The 17,680-nt window shown below is 34.7% G+C and overlaps 1 protein-coding gene across 1 annotated transcript; it reads left to right on the top strand.

The window, feature by feature from the left end:
* Window positions 1–210: 210 nt before the first annotated feature.
* On the top strand, window positions 211–13,676 carry LOC123244903 (putative olfactory receptor 2W6). Its single transcript, XM_044673561.1, has 3 exons — window positions 211–1,160; window positions 12,675–12,706; window positions 13,558–13,676. The coding sequence occupies exons 1-3, from the start codon at window positions 211–213 to the stop codon at window positions 13,674–13,676; spliced, it is 1,101 nt and encodes a 366-aa protein (XP_044529496.1).
* Window positions 13,677–17,680: the final 4,004 nt, after the last annotated feature.

Raw genomic sequence — 17,680 nt, 5'->3', positions numbered from 1 at the left:
TCTCTCATCATTTTTTTTTGCTTTTCTTCATTATATTTTCCATGCTGTACCTTTTATTTTCCTCTGAAAATCTTTCTTTTTCTCATATTTTATTGTTCCATAAACTGTTAATTCTTGGGAAATATGATATGAGTTTACACATTTTTCTTTTTTTCTGAGGTGGAGATGCATTAATATTTCTGTTCTTCTTGTCCATACAGGTGGAACAAGATGAGAGCAATGGAAAAGGCCAATGATAGTTCAGAATATGGCTTTATCTTGGTGGGCTTTTCTGATCGTCCTAAATTGGAACTGATTCTCTTCATTATCAATTTGAGTCTGTATTCTGTGGCTGTATTGGGCAATACAACCATCATTCTAGTATCCATATTGGACCCTCGGCTTCATACTCCTATGTACTTCTTTTTGGCCAACCTTTCTTTCCTGGACCTCTGTTTCAGTACTAGTTGTATCCCACAGATGCTTGTCAACCTCTGGGGTCCAGATAAGACTATCAGCTATGCAGGTTGTGCAGTCCAATTATTTTCTTTTCTCTCAGTAGGAGGGATTGAGTGCATCCTCCTAGCTGTCATGGCATATGATCGATATGCTGCTGTTTGCAAACCACTGCATTATATGGTCATCATGCACCCCCGCCTCTGCCTACAGCTAGTGGCTGTGGCCTGGGGTAGTGGCTTAGTCAATGCCATTGTCATGTCCCCATTGACCATGACACTTTCACGGTGTGGCCGACGGCATGTCAATCACTTCCTCTGTGAGATGCCAGCACTGATCAAGATGGCATGTGTAGATGCACGAGCAGTGGAGATGCTAGCCTTCACCTTTGCTATCCCCATTGTCTTGATGCCCCTCTTTTTCATCCTCCTCTCCTATGGCTACATTGCTGCAGCAGTGATCAGGATTAAGTCAGCAGCTGGGAGGAAGAAGGCCTTTAACACTTGCAGCTCCCACCTCACTGTGGTCTCCCTCTTCTATGGGAGCATCATCTATATGTATATGCAGCCAGGGAACAGCTCTTCCCAGGACAAGGGAAAGTTCCTCACCCTTTTCTACAATTTGGTCACCCCTATGTTGAATCCTCTTATCTACACTCTAAGGAATAAGGAAGTGAAGGGAGCACTGAAGAAGGTTTTTGGTAGGCAACAGGAAGCAAGAGAGAGGTGAGACTTTTGGAATGATTGGGTAGAACATAAAATAAAAATTAATTGGGATTCTTTTGGAGTAAATTCCTTTGTTCCTACTATTTTGCATCAACCAAATTTTCCTTTTCACTTTTCAATTCAAGTTTCTATTAATCTTTATCTTCACTGTTGCTTTATGTTTTCATTAGTGATAGGACTTAAAGCAAAGAGGAATTATTTGGTTTATACATAATCCTTTCTCTTGTAAATTTTAAGATAATTTAAAAATTCTTTCACTTCATGTTCTCTATTCATACTAATAGGTCTCCTGAAGATGATACCAAAGGTATTTCATAAACTCCTTTCATGTAAATTTTTAAGAAGAAACAAAACCAGTTATCTAGAACAAGAGTAATTTTGCTGTAAGTGAATTTATGAGAAGTTTTAAGGAAATCAAGAGAATATAGTCATTTAATTTTCATTGTCTCTTTGTTTGTGGTAGTTGTCTATCTTACCACAAACTCCTCTGATATTGAAATCCTTCCTGTGTTACTAGTTACCTGTTACCCTCTTTTATAATTTTGTTTACTATAATCACCTTATTTCTAATACACTGCCCATTCCCATTTAGTTCTCTGAAAAGGAAAAAAAAATATGGACAGAAGTATCCTCTACCAAAAAGAATGCAAGACTTTTAATGGAGGTTTTAGGAATATCATCAGATGGTAAATTAAGAAATAATTACTCAGTATCAGAAACTGTACATAAGATAATAAAATAATCAGCTGAAAATGGAAAAAAAAGTTCAACCAACTTATTATTTGGCATAAGTAACATGAAATAATGACTCTGACAACTTCCTCCTCTGGAATTTATCATAATTTGATATTATATGCATGGTTTCAAGAATTATTCTTCCTAGAGTTTGTGGACATTTCTCTTGTCAGGTTTGTTTGCCAGTGAGATATTTTTTATCATTCCCTACATGTTATTAAGGCTTTCCTTTTATTCAGTAATAAAATGAACAATGTTTAATATGTAGAACCAATTACTCAGCATAGGACGAAGGTTACATAATGCTTCAATAGCTACAGAAAATGTAGGAGCATTCAATGTTGAATTGAAAATCTAAGTATACTAAGATATCTTCCAATTATATGCCAGCAGTAAGTGTTTATGAAATGCCTGTTGAAAGATGTTGTACAGAATATCCCTAATAACTCATTACCAGTTCTTCATTGCTAAAATTTTTAAGTTGTATATAATTTTGTCATATGATATAATTGGTTGACCATAGTAGAAAGTTAAAATAATGTGCAATGTGTGTAATAAGAAAGCATAAAGAATATTCAGTATCGATCTTTAATAATTATACAGCCTAGTAAAGGAATAAAACATTTATATATAGCACCATATAATAAATCATATAAATGTTGCACCTGAAGGCACCAAATCCTTATGCATGGGAATACCCAGGTAAACTACCTTAGGTTCTATGTGTTTTGTGAGTTTATATCAGCTTTAAAAAAATTACTTCTCTCTATGTTAATTTTTGCCAGTCAAACAAAGGATACAAGATTCAAAGGAAAAATATTTAATTATACAATATAGTAAGAAACATTTTAATAGATAAATTTTTTCCTTGAACCAAGGGTACACTTTCCACAAATATACTTACTTTCTTGGACATATAAAGAACAGATATAGATAAAGAAACAACCCTCCTCAAATTCTGTAAGATCAGCAATGTTTTGTTTTGTTTTTTAACATTTAATAATATTTATTTTTTACAAAAGTTAACATGGTTACATGATTCATGTTCTTACTTTTCCCTTCACCCCCCGACCTCCCCTCCTCCAATGGCCGATATGCATTTCTACTGGTTTTAACATGGTTATTGATCAAGACCTATTTCCAAATTGTTGATAGTTGCATTGGTGTGGTAGTTTCCAGTCTACATCCCCAATCATGTCTGCCTCAACCTATGTGTTCAAGCAGTTGCTTTTCTTCTGTGTTTCCATTCCTGCAGTTCTTCCTCTGAATGTGGGTAGCATTCTTCAGCATTGTTTTTGATGAGGTCGTCATTCTGTTTTTATAAGAGCTTACATCTGATTGTCTTATAAATGATGCAGTCTCTCTCATTAGGATAATATAGTGTATAGCCTCTACTGGGTTATTTTTTCTTGCTGGGCTTGCATGGTAACTGACAGTATTCCACTGCTTTCTGCTGGTTAGGGCTCTACTGAGGAGAAAAAAAAAGACTGCTCTGTTTCTAACTTCTAGTTTCTTTACTTAAAGTGAAGTCAGTGTATGGTCTTCCATCATTTTTAGCTTAAAGTTTAGAGGCTACACGTAGTTAGGTAACTTAGAACCTACAAAACTTTTAGCACTGAACTAGGGGGAATATACACATAATGACTTGATTTTTACTCCCTACTAAGGTGATGCCATTAATTCTTAGAGTAACAGATGTTTCTTGCTCAAAATGAAATTTATTTTATCTATTTTATTTTATTTTTTGTTGAAGAGCAAATTCACCAAATAGAAACTGGCCCTTCTGCTGAATAACCTTTACAAATTCTCATGCAAAAGAATAGGAAGGAGTAAAAGGGTATAACAAAATGCCTTCAGGGCTACTGGCCCATATATCCACCTCAATTAACTAACTTCTTTTCCTCAAAAATATTTTCCTTTATTGTCTTTATATATAGCTTCAAACCATTATAGACTTTGAGTTCCATACCACATAATCAAATTCAATTATACTATTAATCAATATATAATAAGTACCAAAGAAAATGAAAACCAAAATAACATACATTGAAATGTACAATTGACAGAGATAGCACTACTAATTTGGTGAGAGGAACAAAGTAAACCTCTTAAAGGAATTCAAAGTTGAACTAAGATTTGAAGTTGGTAGGTCAACAAGAATTTAAGTGCTTACAATATGCCAAACATTCAGTCTAGCATGAGGGTACAAAGAAAGTTTTAAAAATAAAAAAGAAATCATTGTGCTTCCCTTCAAGGACTTCATATTGTAATGAGGGAGAGAATATAAAAAAACTATATTCATACAAGATAAAAACAAATGTAATGTACAGTAAATTCCAAAGAAAGGCACTAGCAGTAACAGAGTAGATGAGATCACTAAGTAAATTTTTAGATAGGGAGAAACTAAGGAGACCCAAGTGAGAGAAAAAAGTCTAAAATGAAACTTAGGTGAACACCTATGGTTAGCTAATGTAACCTGGATGAAGGTTCTACAAAGGACAATGAGAAAGTGTTATTATACTGGGAGGAGAAGATTAGAGAGAAAGTAGAGTCACTAAAAACCAAAGAGGAGAGAGTAGCCAAGAGAAAATGATTATTAGCATTTTTAAAGTTTGGTAAGATGGATGAAAACTTTAAAAATATCATTAGGTTTGGCAAATTAAGACATCACAGGTGTCTTTGGAGAGATCATTTTCAGGTGAGTTCAGGGAATGCAGAGCATTTAAAATTGAAAGCTGAGAAAAATTGCAAGAATGAATTATAAATTGTAATAGATAGCTGTGATCATCAGATAAAGTGAGGATAGAGGATAAAGGATAAAGTAAGAATAGAGGAAACACAGATATGTTACAAGCAGTAAAGAAGGATAGTCAGGGACTGAAGACAAGTTAAAAAGTTGAAATGATAAAGGGGGCAATCTTACAGTAAATAAGGGATTGAATGAGACTTGAGTTTGCAAATAAAGGGATCTTACCTTAGCTATACAAATCTCCATGTAGGGAGAGGAGTGTGAAGGAAAAAAGTAGGATTGTTTGAAATGAAGAGAAGAGAGTGCTTTTGGCAAATTACCTTATTATTTTTTTCAGTGAAATGTGAAGCAAGGCCCTCAGTTCAGAGAGCAGGGAAAAGGAATTCTATGAGAGGCTGAAGGAGGGATCAAAAGATTTGGAATAGATAATGTGGTGAGTTGAGGAAATTCAATTAGGGAGATATAAAAGATCACCTTACTGTAGTGAGGGTGCAGTTGCCATTGAGACGCAGAATCAAGATGGCAGAACAAGAGGTCACAATGTTGCCAAAACTCCCCGTAACCCTCTTCTACAGTGACCATAGCAAACAGGTCAAACCTGTTCTAAGAAAGACTAGAAAGACTAGTTATTTTTCCAGTCCAGGGCAGCTTGAGAATATAGAGAAGTCTGTGGGCACTGGAGTGGGAATTGGGCAGGTTACCACTTGAAGTTACATTGAGCTTTGGCAGTAGCAATAAAATTGGGGAGCAGTCTAGAGCCTCAGGAAAGTAAATACTGAAAATCTAGGTAGAAAAATCCCAAGACATCCCTGTACTAGCACTAGAAGCAGTAGTAAGTTCCATCTAGCAACTCTGTCATACATTACCAGGTTACAGGTCACAGTTACCAGGTTACAGTTCCAGAGCAAAAAGAAGTAGCTAAAAAGTATCAATAGTCTTACCTGGATAAAATAGAAATATAGAAGGACAACAAATAGATATCTAACTGAATCACACCATATTGGAAGCACCAAAAACTGATAAGCCCCCAGACTAAGCTGTAAAAGTAGCAAAAGAGCATAAAATATAGAGTTTTAGGCCAGTTGTTCCCTCTATCCAGAGGTGGGCAGGGCTTATCTCTAACATAAAGTCCCAAGTCAGAAAGTTGGCTGGAAAAATGAGCAAACAACAAGAAAAATAATTTAACCACAAAAATCTGCTATGGTAACAGGGATACTCAAGACACAAACTGGGAAGCAGACAATGACTTAAAAAAAGTAGAAATTATGTGATAAGAATTGCTACCGGGGCCTGTTAGTTTGGTTTGGGGTATTTATAGTGTTCTTAATATAAATGTAAATAGAATCAAATGTGGCAGATGGTAAAAATAAACCTATGTTTTCAGTTTGAAAGGTATCTTTGGAATAGGACAATGAGAGAAGGAATCTGAGTATAGATAGTATAGAGTTGTATTAATTTACTAAGGGATAGAGATAAAGAAGGAACAATAATGTCCTGCCTTGAAATTAACTGTGAAATATGTCATATTGAGGATGAAGAACAGTGATGTGGGTCATAAAGCAGTAGGAAGTACAGAATGGTAGAAGATTATGTAGCAAAAATCCATAAACTTCTGTGTCACAAACTCCTTTGGTATTCCGATAAAGACCTATGAATCTATTTCTCAGAATGTTTTGAAATGCATAAAATATAATATTAATGTAAAAATTATTTTGAAATAAAATTATAAAGTTACAAAAATATTTTAACTATGTTTATAGACTTTGACATAAAGGAATTTGGGAATTTTTGATCATAGAATTGGAACACCGGTGAGTGATGACAAATTCAAGGATATAACAATGGATTTGACATGAAAAAATAGTTCATGAGAACTGAATACATGGAGGAAAACTGTGATTTTAAGAGGTATAGATAAGTAGGGTCTACATTCCAACTTGGAGGAAAATCTCTGAAAAGGCATGCAAATAGTAGGTGGACTAATTAACAAAAAAACCACTCTTTAATAATGGGCCAGTTTGGCTAGACCCTAGAATACATGAAGAGGACAATATGAATAGTCTGAAAAGAGAAGTGACTTTTAAATTATTATAGTCTTCATATTCTAGGGTTAGACATTTATTTTATCCTAGATGCAATGGAATAACAAGGTTTTTTTTAAAAGGAGTGGCTTAACATGGTCAGAATAACTCTTTTAGGAATATTAATTTGGAAGATTTTTGGAGTCTGGAAGAAAAATTTTGGCAAGACTAGGAATGGGGAGATCCTCTCTTAGGGCTGGGTTCAAAGTATTTCTGTGATTTGGTACAACAGAATTTGTATCCACTTGTTCTGCAGGAATAGGATCTTTTGAAGATAAAGAAAACAATCTCTAAATGGCCCTAAGTAGTTATAGTTACTCTTCCTCAGAAGTTAGTTCCAAATGCTAAGGATATAATAGGTGGCAATGGGAATTTGGTCTACATGAATTAGGACTTTTGTTTGATTTAAGGGATCCATACCCTTTGTGTATAAAATTTGTCTCTAGGACAATATATAAAGGGGACTTGATTTATGGTCAAAGAAAAATTGTGTTTACCTCACAGAGTGGTTACTCTACCTGGGGTCAAGAATCAGGCAGATCCAAGTCTAGGGTAAAAAAGCAAGTCGATGGAATCTGTAATCATTTGGTCAGAGTTCCACAAATACATAGAAATCTATTGATTATGAAGGGAGGAAAATGAAGGCATAGAAAAGATGATTGATTCTTAGAAAAGAGAAGGAATAGATGGAGTGATTGAAAGAAAAATTTTTGGAAGGAATAGAATGGAGGAATGAGGAACAAGAGAAGAACATGGGATGTTAATGATCAGAGTGGAGAATTTCAGAATTAGAGACCATAGAATGAATATAATTATGGGTGAGGATGAAAGACTAAACCATTCATATGTGTGAGGTTGAAATTTTGAAAGCCAGGGTAATTGAGGGATCATCAGTAATAGAATGAAGACTCCACATATAGATATAGATAGGTTTGGGATTAAAAAAAACTGTGAGCCAGACAATTAACTCCTTGGAATGACATTAATGATGGCAGAGGATGGTGATAATGATTTGAAACAGGTCATATAGATGGATAAACTGGACCTCAAAGTAGGAAAGACAAATTGAACCCCCAAAAAAACTAATGGCAAAAAACCGTGAAAATATAAGTAATGGGTAAGGGATATCAAGATTTTTACTTTTGAAAAAAAAAAGATTTTTACTTTTGATCCAGTGTGTCTGGGGATGAATAGTAGGACATGAGATTTGAAATATCTTTTACTGAAGAAAGTGGACAGAGGTATGGTAATTTCTAGTCTGCTCTGGACCAAGGGAAGAGCAAGAAGAAAAGAGTTATTGTATGATATAGCAGAAGTTCCATAGGGCACAATGGATTTGGCAAACAGAAAAAAATATAAACAATGAAAGAATAGAGATGAGGTGAATAGAATGAGTATTGAGAGAGTTGGCAGGGCAAAGGCATTTTTGCTTCAAAAGATGGGGACTCTAAATAAGAAGGATAAGGGAAGGAAGAGCTGAAAGTTCAATACACTGAATGCTAGTTATATATGAAACCAAGATGATAGTGAATAATATAAATAGAATACCCCCTGTATGTGTAGCAAGTACTTAACACCCAAAAGCTAATAATATTTTACCATGTACAGTTCTTATTTATCTACATATTACCTTATATCACCCAGGGGAGAACTGTCTAAAGTCTTTTTCAAGAGTCTTTTAACATTCTGTGGACACTAGTATGGAAATCAGTATGCCCATTGTAAGATTTAAAATTTGGGTTTTGACTCAACAAGAGAGTTATAAAGTAATATTGTGGTCACCAATTTTAAAATATAGCTTAAGTTAAAATGACTTTTACAGCTTTTATTTACAAAGAGGTGGAAAGAGTGAAAGTGGGAAATAAGATAAAGAGAGAAATTCTTAACAAGCCTACCATTCCTAAGAGCTTCTCTGGTGAAGTGAAGTCCGGTTCATCACCCTGACAAGAGACTTCCTCAGGTCTCAGTCTCTATGTGGAGTCTTCAGCCAGAAGTACACCAGCTTAGCCTCCTTTACAGCCTGAACCACTTACCCAGCAAGCCAACCTAGTCTCCTCCAAAGCCAAGGCAGGAATCTCAACCAATCTCTCCAAACGCCAGGAAAGGAATAGAATACCAAACCATGTTGGTCTCTTTTTATGCCACTTTTTCAATGTCATTTCCTATCTCTTCCTTTCTTCACAGAAACCAATTGTAGTCTCAATTTATCTAGTACTGCCCAAGGCGGGCCAGTGCTTGTGGCCTTTGGGGGTGTGAACTAGTAAGTGACTTGTGAGCTCCCTTACCTAATGGTTAAGTGAGGTACTTTAAGTTCTTGATTTGATTAGCTAAAAAATAGACAAGGGGAGAGTTAATCCTATCTTCATACCATCTATTATCTTTACTATTATATGACTGCTTCATTTACCTTTCCAATAATAATTCTTAATAATACAATACTTTTTGCTTTCACCTTTTTGGCAATTAGTCACTACGGCCTCATTAGGCCCATCATATATTTTTTATTTGCACTTCAAATTCATCAGTAATTTTCATCTGTTCCATGATTCAGAGACAGAGACACAAAGGATCATCAGAGGAATATCAATGTCAAAAAGATGTTTTTTGACACCAGTTTTTGTGACACTTTAAGGTTTTTATCACATTACTTTCTCTTGGTTATCTTCATACATATGTGGCTGATTCTTCTCAATTTTCTTTTGCTAGATCTTTCTTTAAGTCATGTCAGGTGATGAATAACTGGATGTGAGGGCCAGGTGTCAAGGCTAACCCACCATCATAGGTGTGGTGAGAGAATCAGCTTACAAGGAGGCCAGCTCTGAGTAAGAGAGAGATAGAAGAAAATAGAAATAGATAGAAAGGGAAAGCAGGAGCTGAGTGACTGAAGAGTATTCAAGCAGAATACACACAGTACTATAATTAAGAGCTATGGTTCTATTTATTCAGAGTTTAGTCTTGCATTTTATAGTTTTCTCAAGCAATAGAGAAAGAGTGATAGTTGGTACATTTTGATTAACTGGGAAATTACAGGAAACAGGGGAAGGAGAGTCGGGGTCATTTGGTCATAACATTACAAAGACTTCTTTGGTCTTCAAAATAAGGAATAGCTGAAGATTTTAGTATGACCATTTGGGGATGACATCTTTAGGAATTCTCCTTATCTGAGTTTCAGCTAGATGACACTTTGCAGCTGTGAAATTGAGATTTGGCCTTGCCAGAAATCCCAGGCAAACTTACAAGCATGTCTTTATGGCTACTTTCCTCAGAGGGTCTAAATTGTCCTGAGTTCCTCCAACATTATCCTGGTCCTTTTCTCTTTTCTCTCTCTACATTCTTAGTTGATTCCATTAGCTCCTGTTGGTTCAGTTATTATCTCTGTGCAAATGATTTTTAGAAAAATATACTCAATACTTGACTTTCTTTTAAGTTTCCAGCACCATATATCCTGCTTACTTTGGAGTACCTCAAACTGAATACCCCATAGGACTCTCAAGTTCAAATGTCCAAACCAGAATTCATTTCTTTTTTTAAACTGTATTTTTTCTTAATTTTCTGATATCTGTACAGAGTACCACCTTCTTGAATGTCATCTGGACTTGTATCTTCCATCTCATCCTTAATGCTGCACTGATCTCCAGCTCTTATAACCAATCTATTCCCAAATCTACCATTTCTACCATCAAAACATCTCTCTAGTACTTATCTTCAACACTTCTCACCAGAACTATTGCAATAGTCTTCTAATTGATCTCCCTAACTCAACTGTCTCTCCTCAATGCTTTATTTGTTGTTCCTTGTACAAACATAACATGCTGCATTCCTGTGCCTTTGCAGTAGCTATTCACCATACTTAAAATGATCTCCCTTTTTTCTTCTGATTCTTTACTTCTGTCTCTCTCTCCCACTCATCCCACTTGGAAAAAAATAAAAGCAAAACCAGTGTAAGAAATATGCATATTCAGGTAAAATTAATTTCTGCAATGAACACATCAAAAAAATTATTCCATCCAAACCATGTCTATCCCATCTGTCAGGAAATGAGTAAGTATAATTCATCATGAGTCCTTATTGTGTTTAAGAGATTTCTTAAGTTTTTTAAAGATTTTGTCTTTACAGTGTTTTATTAGGGAAAAAATGTTCTCCTGTTTCTGATCACTTTACTATGAATCAGTTCATACAATTCTTTCCAGATTTCTCTCAAGTCGACTTCATCATTTCTTATAGCAAAAGAATATTTATGTTCATTATTTGTTCAGTTGTTTCCCAGTTGATGTGTATTCTCTTAGATTCTGGTTTGTTTTTGTTTTTGTTTTTTTTACTATCACTATACATGTTTTTGTATATTTAGATTCTTTTTCTCTTTCTTTTATTCCTATGAGGTACAGATCAACTTGTGATATTGCTTGGTCAATTTGTATTAATTCTGACAAGAAGCCAATCATTGCAACCAAAAAATACCGGTGGCTTAAGTGACACATTAATTTACCACTTCAGTTAATGCCCCAACTAATAGTAATGTAATATTACGTAATACATATTATGTAATGTATTACATATATATTTTTTCATATTATAAGTTTTAAAATTAATCAATGTCTCCAAAGTATGATATTTATAAGAATTTATTAAAACACAGGGAAAGAGTCCCAACTCACCCTTCACTATGCCACCTCCGGTCCCAAAAGCCCCATGACCACTCCAAAATACCCATTTCAATACAGCCCAAGAAAACCAATGACCAATAGGGAAAGGCTTAAGGAATTATGGGTATGGTGAAAGGAATTTGGGTAATGTAATTTAAAGGTATACAAGGTCTTTTCAACTTTGCATTATATATGTCTATATATATGTATATCTACCCTTGGCCTCAGGCAGTTTCTTAAGGAAATAAAACCAAATAAACAATATTAATTAAGGTGCAAAAACTGCTTTAGAAGTTCTTCTATTGTAAATGCAAGAAATGCAGTTAGAAGAAAAGTCAAGATACAGTGGTCTGTTAATTATATCATATCCAAAGACACAACTCATTCTCTTCAACATCATAAGGCATTTTTCAGAATATGGAAGAATATACTCTAATTGCATTGCAGATGGGTTACATCAAACAGATTAAATATTGTCTTATATTTATTTGGATCTCCAGCATTTAACAGTCCCAGGAACATAGTAAATGCTAAATAAGTACTGTATTTCTTTACTTTTATTATAAACATTACTTCACTAATATTTTATGCAAATTATAATACATAAAAATAGAAATTTTATTCAGCAGTAGACCCTACATGCCCTATAAAAACTAGATTTTTTTCTTGGTGTCCTAACATAGTCTATGTTTGCTCAAGGTATTCTCTGAGCTTGAAATGTCCTTTCCCCACCTCATCATCTACTGAATTTCTTTCCATTTAACTAAACTTAAATGCTATATATCTTTCATAAAATCTCTGACTACTCCTGTCAATAGTTATATATTTTTTCATTTCCATGAAGCATTTTTCTTTTCCTTTTGCTAATGTGTATCATGCATTATTTTATATTATAATTTTTAATTTATGTGTCTAGTTCTCTTAGACTACTTGCCCCATAATAGCAGTAGTAATTCCTTATTTAAACTTTATATTTTCCTAGTGCCTTCCATAATAGTATGTACACCATTGGTGGAGGAAAAAAGAAGTTGAAATATATTTTTATAATTTTTCATTATATATTTAATAAATTCTAGTTTTATAAAAATTAATTTTAATGTTTCATCCAAACTTTTATTTACAGGGAATGATTTCCCCCATAGCAGTAAAGCATGTATAAGCTATCAGAAAATTTAACAATAAGTTATTGAACTATGGTGTCTGTAATGCTCTTGTCAGGTCTCTGGATGGAGCCTTAGTGCAATTTTATACATCCATGAAATATAAAGAATTGTCCATTGATATAGCAATTATTCTATTTTCACAGGTGCTGTTCAGAAAAGAAGCTGCAAAAGATCAGTAAGAGACATTTTGATGGCTTATTATGCTAATCTTCTCAGGCTAACACCACATAGAACTCTCTAGAATAACTTTCTCTTCTAGTTTTTCACTTCTTTTAGCAAAATGATGGTTATTTTGGCATCTGTGTCGAATGTCCATTTCCACAGCTCCGTGCAAATACAAACCAGTGAGATTGATGTCAATCATCCAAAATCTGGCTGTGTGACACTGAGCAAGTGATTTAACCTTTCAATACTCCTGCTCCAGATAACTGTACAGTACTATAAATTGAAGAATACTTGCAGAAATACATACAGAAGTACTATTATTTCCCTTTAGAATAATACAAATACCTAGAAGGCAAAACTGTTTTATTTTTGTCTTTCTACAAGTGCCTAGCACATAACAGATAGGCCATTAGCACTTTTTTAATTGAATTTTTTTTAACTGTAACAATCTTTTTTTAACTTATTTTCTTCTGGTTTTCCAGCTACCTCAGGCAGCTATGTTATACCTTCATAGAAATATTATTACTAACTTTCTAGTGATTAATTATGATTTATTAGAACTGATAGACTCAGTTTCTATAACCAGAGGCTCCCAATCCTCTCACTTTTGCTTATCATCCCTGTGTCACTTTATTATTTATGCTGATTCTGTTCTACACTCTGTTTTAGCTGTGACCAAAAGATTTTGAGATCTCCTAAAAAAAAGTGTAGAAGAAGAGTAATAGAAGACAGCAGGTTTTCCTAAAGAAAAGTGTAGAAGAAGAGTAATAGAAGACAGCAGGTTTATTTTAGGATCCTTTATGCCATTTTAACTCAGTTTTCTAGGCGTTTGTATTTTAACCCAAGCCCTTAATTTTTCAGGAAAGGAAACCAATTTAATTTTTAACTACAAAACACAGCCACCATGTTGCATTCCAAATCAGCCTACTTCTGCTAAAAAAAGGACCTTAAATACTGAGAATCTGAACTACTTGATTTAATCTTCTGCCATTTTGTCACCTGCTTGTTGGCTTCAAGTAAGACTTATTTAAGTTGTCTGGACATTAAAAATGAATTATACTTATGGATAAAATAAAGAAAAAGACAAAAGAGGAAAATGAAAAAAGAATAAAGAGTAATGGGAACATGAATTCTCTTTAAAATAAATGTATTATTTATTAAATTTTGGAATTTTTAAATAAAATTGTGAGCTTAGAATTTTTCCAACCTATTATGAAGACAGGCAATGTGATATCAATTATAACATGAAATTTTGCAAAGAATATGCCTGTATTGTCCATTCTGCAAAAAAATCTGAAAAATTAAAGTGAAAAATATATTTAAATTTTCACTCAGACTTCAGTTCTCTCTCTTGAGGTTGTTAGCATTCTTAATCATAGTTCCTCAGATTTGTCTTGGATTATTGTGTTTATCAGAGTAGTTAAGTCTTTCAGAGTTGATCATCATTGCAACATTCCTGTTACTATGTACAACGTTCTTTTGCTTTTGCTCACTTTGTTTTCCATTAATTCATATAAATCTTCACAGGTTTTCCTGAAATTATCCAGCTCATTATATCTTATAATGTGATAGTATTCCAACACAATCATATACCCCAATTTGTTCAGTCATTCTCTAATTTATGACCATCCTTTCAGTTTCCAATTATTTGCTATCACAAAAATACTATGAATATTTTTGTACAGATAAGTCCTTTTCTTTTTTCTTTTATATCTTTGGAGTACAGACATAGTAGTGGGATTTCTGGGGCAAAGGGTATCCATAGTTTTGTAATCTTCTGAGCATAGTTTCAAATTGTTCACTTGGATAGTTTGAACTAGTTTAAAATTCCAACAGTAAATCAGTTTCAAATTTTCTATATCCTCTCCAACTTTGACCATTTTCCTTTTCTGTCTTATTAGTTAATCTTAAAGGTGCAAAATGGTACCTCAGATTTGTTTTATTTTCTCTACTCAATAGTGATGTAGAGCATTTTATATGATTATAGATAACTTTGATTTCTTCTGAAAACTACTGATTAATGTCTTTTGAACATTTATCAATTGGGGGAACGGGTCTTATTTTTCTTATATTTGACTCAGGTACTTATATAGTTGAGAAATGAGACCTTTAATAAAGAAATTTGCTGCAAAATCTTTTCTCTTGTTTTCTACTTTTCTTTTAGTTTTGGCTGAAATTTTTTGTGCAAACTTCTTTTAATTTAATGTAATCAAAATTATTCATTTTATTTCCACTGATCCTCCTTATCTCTTGTTTGGTCATGAATTTTTCTCAGCTATAACCCTGATTCATAAAACTTTCCATAATGCTGTGATTTACTCATGCCATCACCATTATGCCTAAACTGTTTGCCCCTTTTGACCTTATCTTGTTATATGGTATAGAATGTTGGTATATTTCTAGTTTCTGTCAAACTACTTTTCAGCTGAGAAAGGGAATTTTCAATTAATCAGCAGGAATTTTGTATTGGTATTTGATTTGGTTTTTGATTCAGCCTTTTAAAATATTTCCTTCAAGGGATTATGGTGGGTACAAGTGAAGAAATAGGATTTTTATTGTATGATAAAAAGTTGAACATGATGAAAAGAGAAGAAAAGAATCTTCTCTAGGAGTTTCTTTATTTTTCCCTAGACCCTGAGTCCCCATAAATGAGACTGGGGTCTGAAAGACACTTTGGGAAAATCTGTGGCAATCCCCATTAGAAGAAAATGTTCAGGAGAAAAAATTTAAGTAAATGCTTCATAAACTCATGTCTCATAAGTTATCACATAACCTGCAATTGATTGGATGCTATCTGACAGGGGAAATGGTTTTGTATCAACTAGCAATAAATCTCTCTTAGTTGAAGAATGTCTCCCCCATAAACTAAAACAGACATTTAAGTATTAGCTTAATATGTTTGGAAGTCATGCAATAATGGTATGATGGAATTCTTTTGGATATGTATTTTTGATTAACTGGAATTTCATCATACTCTTTCAATCATTTATTCTTTTTTCTTCCTCATGCAACATTCCCTCTGAGGTTACTTCAGCAATTCCTATCAGCACTAGGAGGCTGGGTTCAAAGAAAACAGTTGTTACTTTTACTTAGGGTAAGTAATACCAAGGGAGTAATACCAAGAAGTTTGTTTTCTAGCATAGTTATTTACAAATGTCCACTGGTTTGCTCTCCACTGATTGTCAGCTAGTATCTTCAATTAACTTTTTAAAAATGATATTTACTGAGAAGGTAACAAAAAGCAGGAGTTATAGAAATATTTTCCACAATCCAGAGATATACTCTTCCCTTAAACATACAAATTCTCTCAGGAGAGTGTGCTCTAATTCATAGTTAATGGTAGGGAGGACATATGTAGAGAATGCATGTGGCCTAGTTTCTATTTACAGAAAATACTTTTCTCCTCACGTCCTTCTCTGATTCTTTTTAGCTCTGCTAGCCTATGGTAAGATTCATAGCCTGGGGGCAGCTGGGTGGTTCAATGGATTGAGAGTCAGGTTCAGATACAGGAGGGTTCAAATCTAGCCTCAGATACTTCCTAGCTGTGTGACCCCGGACAAGTCACTTAACCCCATTGCCTAGCGCTTACCACTCTTCTGCCTTAGAACCAATACACAGTATTGATTCTAAGATGGATGGTAAGGGTTAAAAAAAAAAAGATTCATAGCCTGCACTTTTCTCTACTAAAGAAGTTCAGGATCAGTTGTCATATTCCTCAAGTCCATCTATGTATATCTATCTGAAGATACTTCCTTTCTCATTAGCCACTATTTCTCCATCAGCACAGTTACTGGCTTCAGTGGACTCTATAGCCAATTTTAATCACAGATGGGACCATTAATGATTCTGATTCTTAATTACCCAGGAGGAAATAATTTCCTTTTATATGTTTATTTGGAGCTCCTCCACCATTATACTAACCTATTGCTAAAATTCATGATCTTAAACAGGCTTATTGGGTTATATATAGAATTAGAGTTGTGTTTGATTCTTTCAGTCAATGATGAGATATTTCATTTCTTGTGTCTTTTGTCTTCATCCAAAGATCAAACATTTTATTCCTTTCAAACTGATTGAATACTTGAATCAAGTTTAGTTTTTTGGCTTGTTGATATAGTTCAACAGACTGGATCTTCTATAAATTGATTGGGGTGAGAAGTAGAATTCTCCCACTCTATCCTTATGCTTTTAAAAAGTCTGCATTCATATCAAGAGGAGAAAAAAAAATAAATCTTTAGAAAAAATTTCTGTCCCCTCTACTTTCTTCTGACTCTGAACCTGAGATAAAATGAGATAACTTCTTATTCAAAAATGTAATATTGGGGACTTCCCATTAAGATAGCGGCAGAGTAAGGAGCAGCTGCTCGATCTCTCCTAATCGAAGCATACAGGACTCCTCAAGGGGACATAAAAATGAATCCAGATGAACGAAGGAACCCCACAACAGGGTGCAACATTGAAGGTATGCAGAATCGGGGCATTTCCACGCTATAAAGGGGTGAAACAGCTCTCACTAAAACACGAGAGGAAGAAACCCTCCACCCCCACCCCCTCACCACGCACAGTGCCAAGGCCAACGCACAAGAGTGAAAGCAGGATTGGGGCAACCAGTAAATCACTGGCAGCTCCAGGGCTTGTACCTGAGAGCTGCAAGACGTAGGACCCAAAGTGGCTAAAGAACATGCACGGACATTCCTGAGCGTCTGTGCGGGTGAAGACATTGCCCTAAGCATGGACAAAGATCTCGAGCGCACGGACTTTCCCGAGCTTCTGCCCGGGTGAAGATATTGCTCTAGGTGCGGACAAAGATCTCGAGCACACGGACTTTCCCGAGCTTCTGCGCAGGTGAAGGCAGTGCCCTAGATGCGGACAAAGATCTCGAGCTCAGGCTTGGACCTTGAGTGGGGACCCGGTGCAGACGGGAGCGAGGCTGTGGAAGCAGCCCCTGAGACTGCTAAAGGAGCCTCGGGCAGAGGGGCAGACA

The sequence above is a fragment of the Gracilinanus agilis genome, chromosome 4 (genome assembly GCF_016433145.1).
Source record: "Gracilinanus agilis isolate LMUSP501 chromosome 4, AgileGrace, whole genome shotgun sequence".
NCBI lineage: Eukaryota > Metazoa > Chordata > Mammalia > Didelphimorphia > Didelphidae > Gracilinanus > Gracilinanus agilis.
The sequence above is the reverse complement of the archived record's forward strand: the minus strand, read 5'-3'. Positions and strand labels throughout refer to the sequence as shown.